Source organism: Tyto alba, unplaced genomic scaffold, assembly GCF_018691265.1.
Source record: "Tyto alba isolate M040663 unplaced genomic scaffold, T.alba_DEE_v4.0 Super-Scaffold_13, whole genome shotgun sequence".
In the NCBI taxonomy this organism is placed as follows: domain Eukaryota; kingdom Metazoa; phylum Chordata; class Aves; order Strigiformes; family Tytonidae; genus Tyto; species Tyto alba.
This window is the reverse complement of record NW_024881275.1, coordinates 43,841,871-43,865,143: the sequence shown is the minus strand read 5'-3', so window position 1 is coordinate 43,865,143 and position 23,273 is coordinate 43,841,871. Positions and strand designations below refer to the sequence as shown.

Genomic DNA, 23,273 nt, shown 5'->3' with positions numbered 1-23,273 from the left:
GTCCAGAAAATCTTCTCCTAGATTTAATGCTTCTGTTTTAAATTATTTGTAGCATCTTCAACACTGAGGCAACAGCCTTCAAGCTAACTAATACTGTGGACATCATAGGAGAAAACTACTTGTAGCTCTACTGACAAAACTAAATAGCCAAACACTTTTTGTAGAGTTACTGATGTTTATAAATCTGCATAAAGTGTGTTTTTTATGGGGGGGTTTTTGGAACTGTGTTTATATGAGAGAATCCCAAGGTCATCTAATGATCTGTTAAATAACTTCTTAATTTGTATCTGTTTAATTTGCTAGGTAAAATCCTGAATGATGATACTGCTCTTAAAGAATACAAAATAGATAAGAAGAACTTTGTGGTGGTTATGGTGACAAAAGTAAGTAGTCGTCATTTTTTTTAAAGAAATTGCATTAATTTCATTTTTTTTTTTTTTTAAATTGTGATGAGTGATTATATATGCCTATCCTTAAAACCAGTGAAATTCGATCATGTGAAAGTTTAGGTCAACAGTAAAAATAAATACTTGTGTGAATATCTATGGAGTACTGCTTCACAGTCCTAATTTGCCTATGCTGATTGTTGTTGCTGTTCTGTTCTGAATTTTACATCAAATCAAAAAATTGCCACTATCTGATTTTACTGTTTCTTCTTTCTTGTCTGTGTTATTTTTCCAGTAAGATATTATTAAAAGGAAGAAGGGAACCTAGATAGTTTGTTACTAAATCCTTTGTACAGAACCCTTCCAGTCTTGCCATGGTTGCTCTTCAAAACTCATGGCTGTTTCTTTTGTCAAGCTCAACAGCTTAAACCAGTAGAGAAAGGATACATATGCCAATCAACAAACCTGTGAGTTTTGAATGACTGCAGTGGCAAATGAAAGCATAATGACTGTGATGTGTATTTGAAGTATCCCTCTTCTTAATCAGTCGCCTGATTGTTTCCGGGATTCAAGCTACTGATTTTTCTAGGCATTCACAGACCCTTGCGATCTGAATAAAAATGGCTGCATCTCTGTCTTGAGATGTGAAGCTAATTTTGGAGTTGCAGGTCCTCCTTCTGACAAAGAAAACTTACGTTTAATTTCCTTTCGCTTGTGTCTGGTATTGGCTCACTAGATTCTCTGTTTGAACATAACTGTTACTGCTGTCTTCCTGAACAAACAGCATTCTAGTCTAGTCTGCCTGGATAAGAGGCATTTATCAGTACAAGAAAACAGGTGCAGGTGGGATTTCAGAATACAGCTTTCATCTTGTTTGTAGCAGAAGAAATACCTCCATGATAAACTGCTAAATGCAACACCTTATATTAGAGGACCTGTGTTTTGGAGTTGGGGCATTTCTTCACTGTTACAATCTTTTTGCTGAGTCTTTAAAAAGCTCAGATTCCCTTTCCTTTATTCTTTTCTGGATAAGACATGCCCTGTCACATAAGCACAATAGCTAACTTTGTCTGATGCTCAGATGTGTTTCAGTGTTTTTCGTTGAATGCTTCTTAAAATGTTCTTTATTGTGCCTATCCTGTTGGAAGCTGTTCATTTCCAACCTCTCTTTTCCTTTCAGACAAAAGGAGGAAATAACATTTTTCCTAGTTCAAGCAAATGTTGTCTGAAAGTGATTCACCTTGAATAAGTAGTTGTGTTTTGTTAAAGTTCAACTATTTCTCTTGGTAAGGCAGAGATGGGGGTCAGCTTTGTCAATCCTTAAGGATATTCGTAGGTGAAGGACTACAGTGATACAGCTTTCAGAAACTAATTCTGTACCTTAGCTGGAAGTTACTTGCATTCTGAAAAGTATGATTTCTATATAACGGGATTAATACTGCATCCAAGCAAAATTCATGTTTCCAATAGAGATGTGAAGATTAAATCAAAGTTATATGCAAGTATTACCTACTCTAGATTTCTTGCTGTAGATCTGGTAGTCCTTGATTCTGCTGGATTTTTGGTGCTCACTGCAGAACTCAAGTGCATGACATTTATTTAGAGCTTTGGATGAAGAGAGTGCATATTTAAAGCTTGATGCAGGTCAAGTTTAAATTTTTTAATATCTCACCTTCCAGTAAATAGCATTCATAATGAAATGTAATTTGTCTCTCTTACTTTTTTTCAAATTTGAGCAATGAGAAAACCTTTATGCTTAATTGCACTTGTCAGGTGTCTTTTGACAGCTGTTTTTGTTTCTTCTGAAAAATGCGCTTTTGTAAAACACAAGATGGTATTCATGTTTAGAGTATTGTGGTCCATAAATGTTTACATCTTATCTTTGCATTTAACTTCATACTCGGATAGTGTGACTGCTTAGGTGTCTAAATAAATACTTCAGTGACACTATCAATTGCCTGTTTAAACACAATAAAAGGCATTACAGATTTAATGTCTTGCAGTATTTTATGCTTGATGTTGAGGCAGCAATGTCAAATACAGATGTTCTTAAGAGAACTTAAGCAATGTGTTTTGACTGTAGAAAGCATGGGTTTAGGAGCTTTGTCCTGTGTCTGAATTCTGTTGTCCTCTATAGCCCAAAGCAGCATCTGGAGAGACTACCACTATTAGCTCGACAACTGCAGCTCCCACACCAGCCGCTGCACCAAGCCCTGTTGCTGCCCCTGTGCCAGCTCCTGTCCCTCCATCACCAGAGGCAGTTGCTTGTGAATCTGTACCTGTGAGTGCTCCTAAAGAAAAGCCAGTGGAAAAACCAGCACGAGGTGCTGACAGTTCATCATCAACTGACAGGTATGACTGAGCCTCCAAAAACGGCTTCCCTGTCCATTTCTGTTGCTTCTAGTTTTGCTTTTGAGTTGAATTTTCCATTACAGTGTTAGTCCAATCATTTTCTCAGTTCTCCATAATTCTTCTTCTTTCTTAACTGTAACTTCAGTCACCGGCTCAAGTATAATATTACTGATGGTAAGAAGTGCCCCTCCCTGCTTATACCTTTTCCTGTGGGATGTGTGGTTTCGGGACTAAACCTACAGAGTGGAGAGTTAAAAGACACAGGACTTGTGCTTCTGTTCAGCATTTCAGAGTTTGTGTGGCACAAGTTTGTTTTCAGACTGCGGATACTCACCTCCATGGGGATCCCATACTGTTCAGATGGTTCTGTCCTGACCTATTCATAGACCTCTGTGTTTTGAAATCACATTGGTTAGATTTGAACCATACGTTCTTTATTGCTGCAAGAGTGTCTTAATTTCTGGAAAGAGCTTTCTTTTCTAAAATGTAGGATATAGTATTGCTCTTAATCATGTAGTGTCTTAAAGCTACAAGGTTATTTGTTTTAAATGCTTCTTGGCCCATCTGCAGACAGCTGTGGGAGTTGGAATAGCTTTTAACCTCAATTATCTACATTTAAGAAAATAAAATAGAAGTTAGAGGTTTGTTGTATACTGTGGTCTTTTTTTGCTCACCTGAAGTTGCTTAAGTATTGCATGGGATAAAAATGTTAACTGTAATTTAATGGCCCTTGAGTGCTGCTTAGTGTCACATCTTTGTTTTTCATACACTGGCTTTCAATTATTTGTGTGCTATTTATGTGAATACTGGTTCACAAGCCATTAATTTTTGAAGTGGTTGTATTTAAACACCATCAAATATTGATTTGATGATAAAGAAACAAAACTTGCAATTGCCTAATATCTTGAAAATGTCATCGCAGGTTTCTTTCACTGAATACCCTAGTTGATGATTTAATCTTACAATTCTGAGAAATGGATGTCTTTTTTAAAACGTAATACAAATGGACCTTCAGTTATCAGTCAAATAACTTAGAAATTTTTTTCATGTTAATGAATGGGGTTTTTTGCTGCTCAGTTTGTCCAGTAGGTTGATAGATTAGATTAAATCCTTGCTACTGAAATAGTGCGTTCCAGGTTTTCCCTGTACAGATTGCGGTGTTGTAAAACTGCATTAAAGGAGCCTCAGTGTGTGTACTTAACAGGAAGAAAAAGAATAATTTAACAAATAAATTGTAGTTACTGGCCACCTTGATTTCAGTGAGTACTACTTGTTTCTGATTTGCTTTAGAAGTTAAATGACTAAGGCTGGTGAAGATTTATTGAACCATGGCCAAGTAAGCTGGTGTCTTATTTCGCCTTTGATCTTTTTCAGTTTTAAATCTTACTAGTGATAGATAGTAGTGAAGCATTCTTGTTGGAACAAATTTTTTCTTACATTAAAAAAATGCATCTCTTAGATATTTTTTTTTTGTTTGGTTTGTTTTTTTTTTTTTTTAATGGCATCTTCTGAAAACTGATTCAGATTAATCTGATCTATGACTTGCTGATAAGAGTTGCCAATTCTGGTAGCCTGATAGATGTGAGGCTGCTACAGCTCTGTGTCCCCAGCTCTCCTGAGTATCAAGATGGAACATGTATTCCCAGTACCTACTCACAATATGTACTATACCTATATATATGGCTGTTTTCATAGGTCAAGACAGGCAGGAAAAAAGAGCACACAAGCAACCATACAACACCAGCAGTTGCATCCTGTTCCCCTCTGGCTACTCAGGGCAAAGCCCACTAGTGCAAAATACATATGTGCAGACATTTAAATGAACAGTACAAATTTCTCCAGTAGTTGGCCTTAGACGGTTCGTTCTGATAGCTGGCCCCTGGATCTGTCAGTTCTGTAAGTTTTTGGTACCTAGGCATGTGACTGCCTGAGCCCTGCAGCCCTGTTCCAGTTGCTGATATTCAGATTCTCTGTGCACACATGCACACGCAGAGGATCCATCTAGGAACTGGCTGTGGATGTGCACTGAACCTAGTAGCTAGTTTCTAGATCCCCTTGTCTCCCAGTTGTCTCATTCATGGACACACAAACAGGTCTCTCCCCTGGCTGGTTGAGGCCTATGACCTTACCAGTAGCTGACCCCCAGATGTTACAGTCTTTCTAGCAGCTCCTCTCTCAGACCCTTTGATCTCTCCAGCAGCTGAGTCTGACTCACAGCCATTCAATACCTGGCTTTTAAGTGTTTTACCCTACTCATGGAAGTCAGGCTTTGATGCTTGCTGGTGGTTACACACATGTCAATGTATGCATCCACATGGAATATGCATGCACTTCTAGTCTCTTCAGTTGCCAACACCCCAGGTACCTGCACCCCTGCGGCCTCTGGCACTGCAACTTCCATGAGGTCTGATCTCTGCCATTGCTGGCTCCACAGACGTGTGGGTTCCTGCAGCTCACATTTCCCTGTCCAGTTGTGGGCCCTTAGACTGTCATACACACACATGCATGCAGAATAGAGAGATCCTTCCCAGCATGAAAAATAGTTGGAAATGGAATTTAATTAGAAAACAGGATGGACTGGTGATCAGGTGCAGGGCATGGCCAGGCAAGTGCTGTTTATCTGGGACTGGCCCTTTTTCTCTTCTTTTTGTTCTCTTTACCCATGCATTTCAGCTGCAGGTACCTTGATGCTTCCCTTTCCCTGCCTTTAGTTCTTCCCCTAATTATCCCATAATTAGTCTTGCACAATCCCCAAATGCTTTTTCCTGGCACCCCATGGTGAGTCACACTACCCTGTAGGCAGTAATGCCCTTGATCTGTAAGGAGACCTGTAGAACTTCTCCTGTTGACCCGTCAGGGGTGTCACCCTGAGACCAAGGGGCCTGATGCATTCAGTTGCAGCCCTGGGAGGAGCCAGGAAGGGGGCACTCTTGGCTCCCAGTTGACTGGGGTTCCTCTGCCTGGTGTTGTGCCTGTGTGTTTCTTGGTGTTCATGGAGGTGAGCCTTTAATCCTGTAATTTATACAGCTTTGATAATTTGAGATGGAGTAATTGCAAATGTTAGCAGTTTATATTCCTGGGAAAGTAGGATAGTGAGATTTTAATAAGTGCTTGCCACTGACCTCTTTGGGTCCTCACAGAGGTCAAACCAGTGACTGTGAGGAAGCGGTTAGTGAGACTGCTGTGTGCTCTTGAAAACCCACCGTGTTCTCCCACCATTTAAAGCATTCAAGCAAGCAGATGGCTAATCCCTGAGCAGATGGGCAAGAGCCAAACTACTGGGGGGGTAGGGGGGAAGGTTGGCCTTATGTTAAAAATGGTAGCATTGTAAGTTTGTAAAAATCTGGTCTCACTAGAAGACCATAAGAGCTCTTTTGAAAGGTTTGTTGGTTTTTCAGAAACAAGAGGGGCTATTAGAGTTACAGCTGCTGCTGCTTTTTTTGAAAAACAGGAAACTTTCCAAAGTTTTGTAATTACCATTGCACTTGTCTTCATCTTACAGTACAACAGGTGATACATCTCGATCAAATCTTTTTGAGGATGCTATAAGTGCACTTGGTAAGTGGAGTGTTTTTTTAATGTAGACATTATTTTGGTGCAGCAGAAACAAATGACAGACTAGCAGATGTTGACATTCTCTTCTGTATCTGTCATTGTTGTAGTCACAGTACTCTTCTAAGACCTAAAGTTGGTATCTTAGAACCAGCACCAAGAACTTCTTTACTGAAGAATATTTCACTTCATATATTTTTATTGTGTAAAAGGAAGATCTTTATCATTCCTGGTTTTTTCCCCCATTTGCCGTAATTTCTCTTCTAACTATTCAGTTTGAAGTGGCTTGAATAGAAGACTGGACATAGATATGTATACACTTTTCACCTTTGCTTACCAGTGTGCAGGTCTGATGAAATGGCTGCCGTTGTTATTTATTTGTTTGAGCTTTGACGGTACTGTCTTTTGACACATTTAGATTACATAAATTCACCAAATCTACTGCTATCTGGGTTGAGGAATTAATGCTTCCATATACTTATAGTCAATTCACTTTTAACAGTTAAATGCCTTTGTTTCTCAGTGGAATAAACATCATAAAAACTAGGAAGTTCTGCTCCTTATTTATGCTGATTCTGGTAGCTAGGAAATTACAAGGCAAACCCACAGCTCCTTAATTTTTTGGAGGGGATTTATTTCTCTTTTAGTATGTAGAAAATTAAGACACAGAAGAAAGGGGGAGGTGGGTTTTTTGTTTTGACTTATCTCTAAACATGAAGCTTCAACTTGGTACAAAAAGTAAAACTAATTAAAAAGTTTCACTTACATTTTTGTGTAGGGGTATATGGATTTATTGGAGCCAGGTGTTGTGATTAAGCAGCCCAAGGTGATTTAGAAGCAGTAGTAATGTTTTATATGTATTGGTGGTAGCCACCAGGCTTAGTCTGTCTAACAGCAGCTTAGGCCTTATGTTACAACATATTGTTTTAGGCTGAAGAAATGCATGAGCTGAAATAGCTGATAGATGCTGTTGGAGACAACCAGCCAAGTTCTGCTATGTTTTTAAAGTGACTGCTTCCATCAAAGGTGCTGCAGGCTTCATTAATCGTTCATTATACCTTAGCAGCCCAGATGTGGTCATCAAAAGTACTCATGTTAACAGTAATGACCAATGTGTTTAACTAACCTGGTGGTCTTGATTCAGTTATCTTCAGAATTGAAAAAAAAAAAACAATCTCCTTTCAGCGTATCGGGAGAGGGTCACCTCACTATCCATTTTATAAGTAAGTTCTTTGATAAGTATCTGATACAGTAAACCCATATGTCCCTAACAGTTTGGAAATAACAGGCATTGAGTGTAGTTCCCTGGGTAAGCATACTGCAAGGGTTATATACCAAAAAATTTTCAAAGGCAATAGGAATGAACTCTGTGGGGTTTTTTTCTTGAGAAGCTATCTTAAAAGGGCTTGCACAAATTCCTGTAGTATGTTTTTACATCCTAAGTAGGATCCTAGGCATGTTCTTACTGTGGCTTCTAAATTACATTGTCTGAAGATAATTGACTTCACTTTAAAAACAGGGATTAGTTTCTACTGATTTGCTTTTGTTTTCAGTTAGGTACGCTGTCTGAGAACCGATGTGGCTTTGTGTGCTACATGAACATCTGCATGTATGGTACATGAACGTCTGAACATCTTTCACTGGAGCAGCCTAAGCTTTCTTTAGGGCACAGGACGAGAATTATTGTGGGGAGTGTGGTGAACTGGATTTGAAAGTTAATCCAGCTTTAAAATATTTGAAAGACAAAAGCAAAGAGCAGAATCAGTTTAGCACTGACCTCAAACATTCCCAGTAGCACTATGTGGAGAAAGACTTGACACTGTATCATGACACTGCTGGCGTGCAATTCCTGAATTGTTACTCTTGGTCTTATTTTTCATGACTTGTGTAAGTAGACTGCATATGGAGTATGTGTGCCTAAATTCACAGTAATTCTGTTTCCTTCTTTGGCTTTTAATTATGGCTTATGTAGCAGTCTGTACAGAGCAAGTCGATGATCTTCCATCTTTTTTTTTTTCTGTAGCAAATCTCTCATACTATTCTAGTCTCTACCTAGCTTATATTGAAAGAGAACTACAGAAATGTTTAAGTAGTAACTAATTAGATCAAAAGGTGTTCTGTCTGCTGTTTACCTTGATTAGTTCGTTAGCAATAGTAAATGTAAACTAGTACTGTGTAAGAAAACATGAGCAGTAAATTTAGCCAAATCACTGTGTTGGAACAATTGTTGGCTTGGCCTTGTTGTTTCTCTGAAGACATGTACAGAAATATGTATCTTTAGAACAAAGTTTAGGTGATTTTTTTTTTTAATGTTTTTGAAAAAAAGGAAGATAGATGCAAAATGATCTTGTAGTTGTATATGAAGACATGATCTTACCATTCCTAAAACTCAAGTTGGCACTATTATTTTGAAGTCCGAACAACAAATACTCAAACTAGTCAAGGGTTGTAAATCGATTACTTATGTTTATGGATAATGCACAAATATCCTTGGACTAGGGCTGTTGTATTATTTGTTCTTGAGTATATTGCCCTCAGTCATACATCCACTGATTATTTAGAAGCATTCTTTAAAATTCAAGCAAAGTGATTGTTAGTATTGGCACAAGTTAAACACCTACGTAAGGGAATAAAACTTGCTATTTTCTTTGGTTCATTCAATTGTGACTCACTTAACAGAGTAGTTTCAGGAGTGTTTGTTTCCTCAACTTTTCTCAATCTGTTTTTTATAATGACTGTTAATTATTTAACTCTCCTGCCACTAACTTGGTAGTGTTACAGTCAGTAGTAGGGTTCCACTGAGACCAGGAATAACTTTATCCAAGGAAGCAGATGGTATTTTAATGGCCAGGTTTGGATTTTTTTTACCGTTTTTGCATGGGAAGATAACCTGTAAGATGTTGCTCAGCTACAATATATAATAAAAGACATAATTTTTTTAATTGTTAAACCTGCTGTCTGCTTTTAAGGAAGGGAAATAAAATGGATTGTGAGAAGAGATAATAAATTTCCTTACGATACCATTAGTGTAGTGATCAGTTGTCCTTAAATTGCTCCATATATAGTGTGTGTACCCTTTTGTCTTGGTGGCTGCAGGTGTGGGCCAGTTTTAGTCCATTTATGCTGTAAGAGGTGAGGGATTTGATGTGATAGATGTCTATTGTATGTTAGCTGTGAGAATGCACTTGACCTTAGATGAAAGCATAGAGAGGGAATAAAATTTCAAGTATGGAAGTATCACAAGTGCTGCTTTTTTCAGTAGAAGTTTGCATGGTGTTCATTACCCTCTACTATTCTAATCAAATTCATAATGAAACCACCAGAATATATTTGGAGTTAAAGTAACAGAACCATGGCAAGTTTAATATGAGCTATTCTTTACTCTTCAATGAACGACTCAAGTTTGGGTGGAAATGAAATTTACCCACTGAAACTTTCTTGTGCTTTTTTTTTTTTTTTGCCTTATTCCCTTAAAATGGTGGTCATGTTACTTCTAGTGACAGGTCAGTCCTATGAGAATATGGTGACTGAGATCATGTCAATGGGCTATGAACGAGAGCAAGTAATTGCGGCGCTGAGGGCCAGCTTCAACAATCCTGACAGAGCGGTGGAATACCTTTTAATGGTGAGCTGTTTATTTTACCTATGCCTTGTTCTTTCACTTTTTATCTCGTCCTCACTAAAGAATAATCTAAACTTTGGGTTACTTGTTATTTTGACTATTATCAATCAGGGAGAGTAATACATGTTCATAGAGGAACATCTCTAAGCAGAGCATCTGGAATGCTGAGATACGGATTTTGAGGGTCATAGTGTGTTATAGGAAGTACTGAAGTCATCCCTAGCTACCTCTGTCACTTTGCTTTTATTCTTTATTGATTTGTATGGGTATGTATGTAAAGGATGTCCAGTTACAGTGGTAGTTTTAACTGCCAACAGCAGGCTCAAGGAATGATTTTGTGTCACATCTTAGTGACAGCATTATCTGTATTTTTGTATTAGTATCTATAACATCACAAAGGTACTTTCTTAAGTTCTAGTTTATTGTTTTTACAAATAGTACACAGTGTTCTTAGCATACTTTCCAAACAGAAAGGTTTGAGAATTTTTTGAAGTGTGCTGAATTTAACTGGTATTTTAATTTAAGAAGTGTTTTGGAGAAGAAACAATTTCTTATTTGATAAATATATTTTGAAGGGTGAGATGAGCTTGATTGGTGTGAGAGGAAATAGAAGAATGGCTTCACTTTAAATGGATATCTTGTGAATTGTTTTAGGGGCTTTTTGGATTATTTCTCATTGTATACCTTAATTTGACAGGTGAATTGTAACTGCCAGAGAATCTGCCTGGGAACTTGTTGCTTAATCAGTATTTCTGGTGTGTTTAATTTTTACTCTAGCATACCATTTTTATTAAAATCTTTAAGTCAGATATCTTAAACCAGTCCTTGCAAAATATACGCGGACTGAATTTCTGATAGATTAATAAGAAAACTGGCATCTTTACCTTCAGTTACAAAACTTTGCTGTTGTTAATGTAAGTTTTTCTTCAGTAACTCCAAGTCACTGATGTGCTTTCTACTTACATTAATGATCCCAAGACTTTGTAACCTGCAGATTTTAAACAGACAACACATGTTTTGAGTACATGAATGTAAAAAGTTCAGTTCTCATCTAGTATTAGGCCAACAAAAGGTGATAAATATCACCTTGCCCTAAGGGTGAATGCAGTAGCTCCCATCTATCTGCCTTAAGTCTGGAATCCCAAATGTTTGTTTTTCTTGCCTCAAACCCATTGATTTTACTGCTCATTTACTCTCTACACATACCGTAAATCCAGTGTCTCCTTTAAGTGTTGAGCTTGCTGTGCATGTGCCAGTCATGTACAGGGTGCAGTGCTTGTACACTCAGACTGGTATTTCTGTGCTCTAGTTTATTTCTGTTCAAGAAGTCCTGAATAGAAATAGAGCATCCCTGTCATGGAGTTCAACATGTGGCATGTCTGCCAAATAGATTAAGTCTGACTGGTCTGAGCAGTTCTTTTCTACTCCTTCAGTAGGTCCTGTGTTTTAAAATGGGTCCTTCTGTTATATAAGGTCATCCCTTTTCTGTTTCGTATTATCTGCTACTGAGACTTTGTTTTTTCCTTTTTTTCCTTCTGATAAAGGGAGTGGGGGAGGAACAGTCTTGCTCATAGAGACCGTATTAGCGGGCAGACTTCTAGACTTCCATCTAGAAGAATCCTGTTGTTATAGGTAGATTAAGGCAAATCACATCCAAATATGGATTAATGAATCTTTATTAAGGTAAGAGAGCAAATGCAGCGCTGGGATGGCTGAGGAGTCACAGCTCCGTCCAGGCTCACCAAATTGTTTAAGTTTCAAACCCCCTTTTATCCACACAGCTGCCGGTTTCAACATCTTCAGCACGCCTCCTGGCTCCTTCTACAATCTTATCTTCTTCTTTCTTCTCCTCGCTCCAGCCTCCCGTCGAGCTTGCGCAGTGCTCCCTGGCGGTCGTGGGCAGGGGTCTGCAGATGAAGGCTCATAGTCTTCTTCACTGTGTTCGCTCGTTGACCCTTCCTTCTGCGCCAACTCAGTCCTGTGGTCACGTACACCTTGTCCTTCAAGTCTGGGCCAACTTGCAGCTCCTTTGTCTTTCTGGCTCAGTGGTTTCAGTTCCTCTCTTATCTCAAGGACAAGAGATACCAGGGGTGGCCCACCCTGTTCTTTCTCATTCCATTGCAAAGGAGTTACCACCCTTTGATATGGGCCATCTGGTGAGCATCCCAAGAAAAGGGGGGGGGCTGTTGGGTTGGTGTTTCCTCTGATCAATTCCTCCCTTTTCCCAGTAGTAAATTCTTTTACTTTTCTTAAAATTTGGATCGTTGTACTAATAACAGCTTTAGCCTAACTCAGTAAAAGTAATTGTTTAATTACTTTTAGTGAAAGTAAAATTCTTCTATTTTTTATCACACTGTTACTGCAAATGGTCTTTCGAATTGTTCTTGATCTACTGGGGTCTAAACATTTTCCTTACCGCTCTGCTGCATCAAAACAAGCTTCTTGTTTAATTAACACTGGTCCACTGATGGCACTGTTCTTTGACTTTCTACTATACCTGCCTCCAAACTATCATCAGTGTTATCTTTTCTATAATCTGCAGAGTAGGATTAGGGTGTTGAGAGCTGTAAGCGTATACTGTTGTCCTGGTTTAAAGAACCGGTACACCAAAGGTACCTGTAAAGTATTGGAAAGAAAATGTCAGGAGAGTATGCTTAAAACGTAGCTGTTCCTTAAATGACCCCTGAGGATTCCACTTATTCTCCATGGTTCAGATGACAAGCTGTTCAGTTTTCATGGCTTCATGGTTGACGATCTAGATGTAATCTTACATCCTTGAGCTGTGGTCACAGGAGATGATCTCAATTCCAAAAGATACTGTTTCTTTTTCTGTGCCCCAGACTCATGTTTGAAGGCATTTAGATACAGATCCCTTTAACTCAAAGATTTCCTAAACCTTAATTAGGGAGGCATCCTGTCTTTCCTCCAACCACCAGACTGTTGGTTGCAGCCTTCTGATTTGGAATTTTTTAGGAAATATTTCTTAACTGTAACCATAGTCAAACACTTTGCAGGCTTCTTAGAGAGGGGGTTGGTGCTCTATCCCTGTCAGTGTCTGAATCATTTGGACAATGCCCTTAAAAACATGCTTTAACTTTTGATCAGCCCCGGAGTGTACAGGCAGCTGGACTAGATGATTGTTGTAGGTCCCTTCGAACTAAAACTATTCTGTTCTAAATGTGAATGTTCCTGGGACTGGACCTGGTATGATTATTACCCTGTGGAGAACAATGTCAGCTAAAAACTGCTCTAGGGCTCAGTGAAATGGTAAACAATTGTTTAATCCACCATAAGGCAAAAATGGCCTTTTTGCTGTCTGAGCAATGTTTACATTCAAAATTAATTGGACACGAATTGATACCATGCTTTATTCTGTTGAATAGCTGTATGAACAAGGTGCATACACCTCACTAGTCTTGTCTGATGACAATTGTACACAGCCTCGGTTATTTGAAGAGTGATACTTCAAGCTTGTATTTAAGAGTTAAGATGATATTCAAGATGACAAATCATCTCTAAGTAAATTTGGTTGGACTAGTTTGCACAGTGCTTTCATTCAAGAGCAAACTTAAGGTTTAAACAAGTATATGCTGTTGGATCTGGGCACAGGTTGCAGTGACAACATATGCCTGTAAATAGGTGAAATCAACCAGTAATTTCAAGATTTACCCAAGTTCCTACATTATACTTAGTCTACCAGAAATGACTGATTTGATGGGAAACGGTATTTAAGCAGTGCTCTGTAAGGCACTGATAAGAGAGAGTTACCTCGGAATTATTTAATGAATGGAATTTTCTTTCCTCTCTTTGGAGGGAGGAATGTGTAGCAAGCTGACCAAGCCATGTAATGGTAATGAAGTGTGTGACAGAGAAAACTTGCATTTATTCCTCTGAGTGGCTTAAATGTGGACTTGATTTATACTTTGATGTGCTTCTTATCTCACAGGTGAGGCAAAGGTTTGCCTGGAGCATGGTTCAGTTCCCCCCTTCTAGTTGTGGCTTTTGTATTAGCTATCTATTTGACCTTTCTGTTCAGCTATAGTGATGAGTATATTATAGTGATTATAGTGATGACTATATATAGCGATTACAGGGGGATTTTTAGTCTGTTACCTACCAGTGATTTCTATGGTAGGTTTGCCAAACCTCTTCATTGTCTGGTTACACTGAAGTTCTGCAGTTATTTCCACCCGTCCTGTTCCTTATGTTTTGTGGTTTCCAAACTGAAGGGTGCCTTCTTCATTTGAGGCAGGTGAAATGTATTCAGTTATAGCAGTGCTGCTGCCTTCTCAGGCTGATCTGGATTTAATATGCTGGAAGACTGTAGAAAACCAGAATGTTTTGATAGCCTGGAAACTGAGCATTGTGAGGTTAGAGGATCTTGTATAGTCTTCCCTCTTTGGGGTTGGGTTTAACATAGCTCCCCTCACTGTTACTCTGTGTGTATCAAGGGGTTTACTGTTTTGTGGAGTCTTCCTCTTTTGGGTTCCGGTTGGGCAACTTCCCTTGCCTGTACCACCAGGACTTGAAGTCATATAGGAATCTTTCTTGGTGTCTGTCCCATGCTAAGCTGCCTAGGTCACTACACTTCAGGGAGGAGGATGGAAAAGACAGATTTGGTACAGGAGTTTAGAGGCAGTGGGGAAAGCATGGTTAGAGTGGGAAGTTGGAAGGATTCCTGTGCAGGAGGAAGGTAATAGAGTAAGGTCTGTCTCGGTTGTATAGCCCGCATTCTAATTTACTATTAATTGTTCTTTTTTAGATTTGTCAGTTTCATCCCCCTGAGCAATAGTTCCTATATGCAGTTGTTTGCACATGGAAAATAAACAAAATGCAAGTTAACTTTTAACTGCTAAAATCTGATAACGTACAGGCCTTTTCACACTTAAGATATAGTAAATTATAATTGTCATGCTGTTGCATTGAAGAAATAGGTCCAAAGAGCCATGTTCTTTTATCTTCTCTTTATTTCTTGCCAGATTGTATGGCATCTATAATCTCACTGTTAGCATTATGTGCTACAATTCTGTTGCTGTAATATAACTTCATTTGCATAACACTATACCATATTGTAACAGTCTATTTAGTTTAATGTTTTTCCTTATATCAGGTATCTTAGAACAGGATCCAAAGCAAGCATGTGTTTATGGAGTGAAATGTATTTTAAACTGGTCCAGTGCGTGCTTTATTACTTCGCTATATGAACAACATATTTTTCTTGTCAAAAAAAATAAATGACTCCACAGTATTCTCTTCCAGTTGCTAATGCATACCTATCACAGCATCTTACTTTGTATTTGCAGGGAAAGCGTTAATGTTTTTCCTTTACTTCTGAAAGCTTATTATTATACATGCAGTAAAACAAATACCTTTTAGCATTCTGTAAGTAATTATGTGAACTTCTGTGGCTTTAGGGTATACCTGGAGATAATCAGGCTGTGGCTGAGCCCCCTCAAGCAGGAAGCAGTGATGCCTCTCAGTCTTCATCAGTGGCAGCAGCAGTAGCAACTATACCAACGACTACTAGTTCATTAGGAGGTAAGAAAGGTTATATTTGAGAGGATGTGATAAACATGTGCACTTACACATTCTCTGCTTCAGTGAGCTTTAAGATCCTGGTGCTTGTGAACTGATCAAAGTAATTGGGTAAGAGCTGTAACATGGGAATTCCAAGTGCGGTACTCGCTTGGAACAAATAGCTTTTGATGTATGTAGATGTATCTGGAATAAAGCATGAGGTTTCTAAAAATGCTGTGAACTTGCCCAATTCCTTTGATTCGGTGTTCTGGATTTAAATATAAGACCACAGATGTGGAAGGGGTTATGTTCTCTCTCACTTAAACTCTGGCTTCCTACTGCTGTGGCTAACTATGCGCTGTTGACTGTGACTATATGGATGCATTCATCGCTTGGAAGTTGGAATACCAAGAGAGAAACCTGCAATAAGGCTATGAGGTGTGTAGCATCTGAGACCTGTCCACGACTGATGACTCCTCACTCAGCAGTGCAGCACATGGATGGAGCGATTGGTGCCTGCTGAAGAGAACTCTGTCTTAAAGAGAAGTAAATGTGTGAAAGGAGCATAATCAAGGAGTAGGAAAGGTCTGACTTAGGCTGTGCAGAGATGGTCTTCCAGTTGTAAGTCTTCATAGAAGTCAGCATGTTAAGCGTACAGGTAGTAGTGACAGGCACACGTGACATCATCCATAAGGAGAGGATAAGGGGGGAATTGGATATTTCAGAGCACTTTAGGCACTGCTGCGTTCAAGGCAGTGCCTGACAGTATAGGATATACAGGAAGGCAAGCTTGAGAAGGGCAGAACTGACCTATTGCAGGAGGTAGAGAACTCTGTAGGCATAAAGACAAGGCAGTAGGCTGGGTCGGTGTCTCTGAGGTTACTCAGAGATGAGACATAAAGAGAAAAGTGCATTGTTTAACCTTAGTATAAAGAATTCTTGCTTAAAACTAGAGTAAGTTAGTGTGAGGAAGCAAGCTCTTCCATTCCTCAGTGAGGGGTATATTGTCTGCTTTCATGTCCTATGTCTATCTACAGTTACAATGTACTTATGTATTTTATTAAGAATTTTGGTAACTTTTCAAAAAACGTGTTATCTCATTGGTTTTCAGGACATCCACTTGAGTTTTTACGAAATCAGCCACAGTTCCAGCAGATGAGACAAATTATTCAGCAAAATCCTTCTCTGTTACCAGCATTGCTGCAGCAGATAGGACGGGAAAACCCTCAACTACTGCAGGTGAATCTTAGGACAATAAAATACTGTTTCTAATTTTGAGTTAGCTTTACAAGAAATGGATATGTTGATGTTATCTGAGATAATGTGTTAATAGCAGTTGCAACATTCCTTTGTCAGCTTTTCAGCAGTTGTTGCTGTACAGAACATACTTTCTTTGACATTAGAAGTCAGTCTGAGTCTCCTCCGAAAAGGTGCAAAGGGTATCAGGAAGAAGGAAGGGTCACCATGATTGAACTGAAACATGAAATTGCATTTTTTTTATGGTTAGATTTAATCATTTTCTCTGTGTTCTTTTTACACATTCTTTTGACTACTTAATTCACTGAAAATAAATATTCTTACTTGCCTCTTGGTAGGCTTAAACATGCTTTATTTCAATATATTTATTTCCTTTATTTTCTCATGCATCACAGCAAATAAGCCAACATCAGGAACATTTTATTCATATGTTGAATGAGCCAGTTGAGTCCCGCCAAGGTTTAAGTGCTAGTGATGATGGTGCCAGCACTGGAGGAGTAGCAGAAGCTGGAAATGGTCATATGAACTACATTCAAGTAACACCTCAGGAAAAAGAAGCTATAGAAAGGGTGAGCCTTTCTTTTAAATGTTGCTGGGCTGTTACTGTAGGGAGTTGAGTCTGGTGCATGCTTAAGACATACATTAATTTAAACTTTTGTTTAAACTTTTGGTTTTGGTTCTGCATCATTTTTTGTTACTTTATATTTGTTATTTCATAGGTGGTGTAGTCTTGTTTCAAATAACATCTGTTCTTGCCTTATAGCAATTGAGTCTAAAATCTCTTGAATATCTCATGCTGAGAAGATGCAGAGCATTTAAATGTGATCAGAGGCCATCTGTAATAACTGATGATTGAATGGGTTTCCCTCAGGAATGGAAACTCAGGCAGTAATTCCTCTTGCAAAAGCCTCAGATGGCACTGTTCTAGACTATGCTGTGATAGGTTTTCAGGTACAAAGGTGTGTCTGCATGAGCACTGTTTGCAAAGTACTTGGATAGTAAGAGCTCTCATAGTTAAGTAGATTAGTTGAAGGTGCTACTTAACCCAGTTAGTTGTCTGCCCATGAGAATTAATTATAGCTTTCTAAAAATACAGATAAACATGTCTATAAAAATATACTTGGGGGCAGTATATTGCATTCATAAATACTGTAGCAGCAACTAAATATGTATTTGTGTAGGTGGCAATGCCTCTGGGATTTTTCTTAGAACAAATTGCAAAGACTTATGTCATACTGTGGTAGTGCTTTTGTGTATCAAAGACTGTTTTTCAACTGTCAAAGCAAAAGGTTATGTAAGGATCGTCAGAAAATAACAATTTTTATATAGATGCCAATTCTCTAGACCTCAAGGAAGCTGACAATTAATAAAACTAGTCTAATACAACTGTTTGTCCACATACTTCACAGATCATCCTCTCTAGTCTGCTGCATTTTCTTTTAAAACCATTGATGCAGTAGAGCATTACCTCTACAACCTGTTCCAAAACCCAGCAGAGACCTGTATGCTTTTTCACCTTTCCCTGAAAGACACACTTCAAAATTTAGGTGTCTTAGTATTACAGTGGACACATTCATGCTGCTTGTAAGTATGAAATTAAATCTAAGAATGGTTGCTAAGGGATAATAGGACATAGTTTCCCACAGAGATTGGATCTGCCTTATATGTAAAATGCCTTGCAGGTGCTGTGAGGATTTTAAGAAAATCTTTAAATGGTTGTACATACTTGCCTTTGGCTAGAACAAAGATTGGTTTGCTGCATATCTTTAAGTGCAGGCTAAACCCATTTCCCTTGGCACAGTAATAAGCTCTTCTCTAGTGTTATCATCCCCACCTGTCATTGTGTCCCAGATATTAGTTCCTTGACTTCTGAAAAACAGATTTCTTTCAACTTACTTCTCATGGCTGCAACATGTAATCAGTCTTTTTAAAAGTGAAGTCCAGTTGGTACACTTGAAAGTATGGTGTAACGTAATGTGTTGAGCTACCTACTAGTGATCACAGGCTGGGAACTTTAGTTACAGGCATCTTTTGTTAAAAATTCTAAGCTTTGTATAATTAATAGTTTAAAATGGGCATTGTTTGAGGGGTTTTTTTATGGAACAGTGCAATGTGCCATTACTTCCTGACATTACTATGACCCAAGTTTGTTTTAGTGACTTACTGTGGTAGTGAAAGAAAAGTGACATGTTTTATGGTGCTTCATTAGACTCAATCAAATCGCTTCTTCAAGTTTTTACTAAAGACGGAGGCAACACCTTCTTATTCCTTGCTCACTAAAGACTGTATTGAGCTAGTCAGCAACATTTGTTTCAAGATGACAGCAATTGCTTAAGTGGCATCTAAAGGTACTAGGCAAACAAAGAATCTCAATATACAAAATGTACTTTCTAATTGTTTCTTTTCTTCAGTTAAAGGCATTAGGATTTCCTGAAGGACTTGTGATACAGGCATATTTTGCTTGTGAGAAGAATGAAAACTTGGCTGCCAACTTTCTTCTACAACAGAACTTTGATGAAGATTGAGACACTTTTTTTTATTTTACACCTCACGCCAGTGCATTACACTAATTTTGTTCACTGGATTGTCTGGGATATTTGGGCTTATATTCATAATGCTTGGTATATGGGGATAGGGGGAGATGAGAATATAAGAAACAAAGCAAGGAAAGCAGCAAGTATATCTGCTTTAAATTAGCAGATGCAGAAAAATCCCACAGTGTAAAATAATATACAACCAAAAATCAGCTTCTGCAGATAATTAATTTCTTCTATAAACTGTAGGTTAACATTTTTTATAGGTTTTAACTCTTACTGTACTAGGTCAGAAATAGAGTGTAATGCCCTGCTTCATGTTCCTTTCTACTTAGTATTGGTACTGGAAGTAGCCTGTACTACCTAGGTTCTACAATCTGTATTTCATGGCAACACTGGATAGCAGCTTTGTGAAATCTCAAAGATCTGAGCAAATGTAAACATGAATGCCAAAATATAAGTAGTTGTTTTGCTTTTTTCAGATGTGTTTAAGTAATACAAGAAGCACAATATTCTGTTTAAAGCAGGATTAAAACAATGTTGACTTTCTCAAATGAAAACCCATTCCAATTAAAAGTGTCTTGATCATTGAGAAAAACCACCCCCTCCTTTGTGCCCCTCAAATGATCTGAGAAGCTATATCCATACAGGTAAAATTATTACCCTGTTTATGTATTCTCTTTTGAGGAAAAATTATAGATATCTAATTACTGTTTACTTCAATGTTATGTTGCAGTAAAAGTTTTGAAAGCAATAGATTGCATGTTTGGTTTTGTTATGTGTTCTTGTGAATTGAATATTCTTTTTCTGCCAGCAAGCAAAATGTAAGCTTGATTTTTGTCTGCTGCAATGAGACTTTATCAAATCAAATTTCACCTTCCTTTGTTGAACCAGCTTTTACAATACAGCTGTAAGCATCTGAAGATATTGGCATTCTATTGCTCCTGAGTAGATTGTAATGATCTAGCTATTTCTGTTTGGTGAGGACTTTTTTGGATTTATTCATTTTATGAAGAAGAGTTAGTAACTTGGGATATCAATCAAATAATCAAGTTATTCCACTCAGAAGGAATGTGCACTCATACCTTTCTGTTGAAAATAAGCTCTGGTTATAGTTTTCAATCTTAGTTCTTGGTACCTACTTGTCATTTAATTTGTTTAGTCATCATAAAATGTAACAATCTGCCTTTTAATATACAGTGACTTTTAGAGACAATTTTGCCAATCACTGCAATGCTAGCAATGTAAACAAATTCTAATTTAATCTAAAACTATGATGTGCAACATTTCTTAAACACAGCTAGGGGATGTTTTCAGTAGTTACTGTTGTACTCCAGTTACAAATTTATCTCTACAGTAATCAAGAAAATATTAGTGGTACAGCACTGAACTGTTGTACCACTAATGACACTAACAATTTAGTGGTACAACTGAAAAATTATTTTCTGTGTAGGTTGTGTATCAGTGGACTAACTACTACTGAAGCTCAAAGGGCAAGTCAAGAGTCTTGAGAAAAGAGAGTGAGAAAGACTGAAACGTTTGTATTTGTATTTTGTTTCTTCATTGGTTGGCTGTAGTCTGTTAAATAATTATCTGCACAAAATAGTGAAATGTATTAAAGCCTTTTACTTTTTCTTTCTATCTTTAGACATCTGTGGTGTTTTTCCAGGTACTGTGTATTTTAATTATCCAGATTTTATTCTTAAAATGTCATAGGTGTATAATGTCTAAGTGATCAGTAGCACAACCCAGATTTATCAGTAGGAGGTATGATATTGCTAAATAGAAAATAAGTCTTTCATAGTGCTTTCATTTTAGAGAAGTTAACATTAATACCCAAGTCAGCCAGGAGGCTTCAGCTAAATCGGTTTCTCATTATGTTTATGGACTGGGAGAGATAGATTTTGATTTCATACTCTGCAGGCAAAAAGGGGCTATTTGTTATTTGTAAAAGGAACAGCTGCCCAGTACTTGAAAAAGCCAAATAGATAGAAGGACTCCTTGAATGTACTTTACTACATAGCCAATACCTAAGCCAAAACTTTCAGTTTGTGAGAGTCTGTCATCTGTACTGATCAAACTTCTATCAGAAATCACCATTCCTTCTCTAGGAGGATGGAGAGTAAAGGAAGAATGTGAGTGTTTCATTTTACTCCCTCCAATTTTGATTCTGAAATGTTTACTTACTATAAATGTATTTGAATTAATGACTGTTCAGCTTGGTCTTTGTAAAAAAGCTAGAAGCTTTGGTCATTTGTAACTCTGTATGCTGAGTGACTCAAGGGGTTTATAGCTGCTGTGGTTGAAGCCTTACTAGTTATTCTGTTCCCATTTTTCAGCAGTGGAGTGGTGGTTTTGTGACTTCTGATGAACAGGTGTCTGACCTTATATGCTACCAAAAACTGTTACCTGTTCAGTAGTGGGATACTTGCCAGACAGCATCATGCATCTCTTTATAGTTGCTGCCAAAAGGGAAGAATATATGGAACTCATGGTATTGAGAAGGTAAGTGTGGCCTGAACAAGTTGTGTAAGCTGCCTAGATGTGCTGTGCCTTGTTTTCTACCAAGGACTATGAGAAGTTCTCTGCACAGAGGCTTGTTTGCTGCAGATCTTTTAGGTATTTGGGGAGTGGTCTCCTCTGGGCTTTGTGAACAGTAGGTAAGAAAATAAAGTATTTCTTCCTAAGTTTTGGTAATGGAGTCCTTACGTTTGTTGTAAAACTTCTAACTATCTGCTTAGTGAAAAGATGTTCATGATGCACTTTTAATTGGGATTAAAAGAATTACTCTGAAGTCATATTGATTCTATAGTTGTCTACTCTTACGTCCTCTATACAGCTGCATCATAATGCTATGGTTCATTAACCTTACCTAGGAGCCTCATGAATCTAGCTAAAACTCAAGATTTGGATTGATGATATGCTTTATTCTTGCCACACTTTATGAATGTGACATAATCACTCATGAAGTCAAACTGTGTGTCACGGTTTCAGCTCAGAGGGCAACCAAACACCACCCAGCTCCTCACCCTCGCCCTTCCCCCCCCGCCAAGTGCTGAGAAGGAGAAAATAAACCACACTTTGGATAGGACCGGAAGGGGCAAATCGCCCATTATGGTCACGGGCAAAAGGCAGACTTGTTAGGGGAAGAAAAAAAAGAACATACATTTATTACAGATACCAACACTTAACAGAGCAGGACAGTAAGAAGCATTACCACATCTTGAGAACACCTTCCTCCCACCTCTCCCTTCTTCCTGGGCTCAGCTCTGCTCCCAATATCTCTACCTCCTCCCCCAGTGCTGCAGGGGCAGGGGATGGGGGGGGGGGGTGCAGTCAGTGCTGCCGCTTCTTCCATCTTTGGGCTGGAAGGAGCTTCTGGAACTTGTTCCCCCTGCTCCATTTTGGTCGCCCTCTCACAGGAGACAGTCTTCCACAAACTTTCTCTGACTTGAGTCCCTCCCAAGGGCTACAGCGTTTCCCTCACTGCTCTGGCGTGGGACCCTTGCTTTCTCCAACTGGAGTCCCTCCCACGGGCTGCAGCCATTCCCAAGCTGCTCCAGCGTGGGACACCCCCGCATGCTGCAGTCCTCTGAACTACAACAGTGGGGGCTGCTTCTTCCCACAGGATCCCGGCCTCCTTCAGGCGTAGACACCTTAGTTGTCCCTCTGAGGCCCCTCACAGGTCATAGATCAATGTCTGTTCCACCCTAGACGTTCATGGGTGGTGGTGGGGGGCCACCTTGATGTCTCCTCACAGGATACAGGGGGGTCTGCTCCGGCACACCTCCCCCCTCCTTTCTTCCTCTGCTCCTCCACTGACCTTGGTGTTCACGCGGCTGCTGCAACTTCTCATCAGGTCCCTTCTTAAATACGTTATCACAGAGGTGCAGCTGATTGGCTCAGTTTTCAAGCAGAGGTGGAGCTGGCTTGGAGCTGGGGGAGCTTTGAGAAGGTTCTCACAGGGGGCCACCCCTATAGCCCCCTCCCCTGCTACCAGAAACCACCACCACTCACTCAAACCCAGGACATTGTGACTCTAATTTTGAAGTG

The 23,273-nt window shown here is 38.8% G+C and overlaps 1 protein-coding gene across 3 annotated transcripts in view; it reads left to right on the top strand.

The window, feature by feature from the left end:
• RAD23B (RAD23 homolog B, nucleotide excision repair protein) overlaps positions 1–22,018 on the top strand; it is a 47,883-nt gene extending 25,865 nt beyond the window's left edge. For all 3 annotated transcript variants that reach the window (XM_042787825.1, XM_042787826.1, XM_033009246.2), the window contains 8 exons: positions 304–383; positions 2,524–2,738; positions 6,241–6,296; positions 9,788–9,915; positions 15,327–15,450; positions 16,541–16,668; positions 17,082–17,255; positions 19,098–22,018. In XM_042787825.1, the coding sequence (XP_042643759.1) occupies positions 304–383; positions 2,524–2,738; positions 6,241–6,296; positions 9,788–9,915; positions 15,327–15,450; positions 16,541–16,668; positions 17,082–17,255; positions 19,098–19,211 (1,019 nt within the window). In that variant the 3' untranslated portion in view covers positions 19,212–22,018. The remainder of the gene's footprint in view (positions 1–303; positions 384–2,523; positions 2,739–6,240; positions 6,297–9,787; positions 9,916–15,326; positions 15,451–16,540; positions 16,669–17,081; positions 17,256–19,097) is intronic.
• Positions 22,019–23,273: the final 1,255 nt, after the last annotated feature.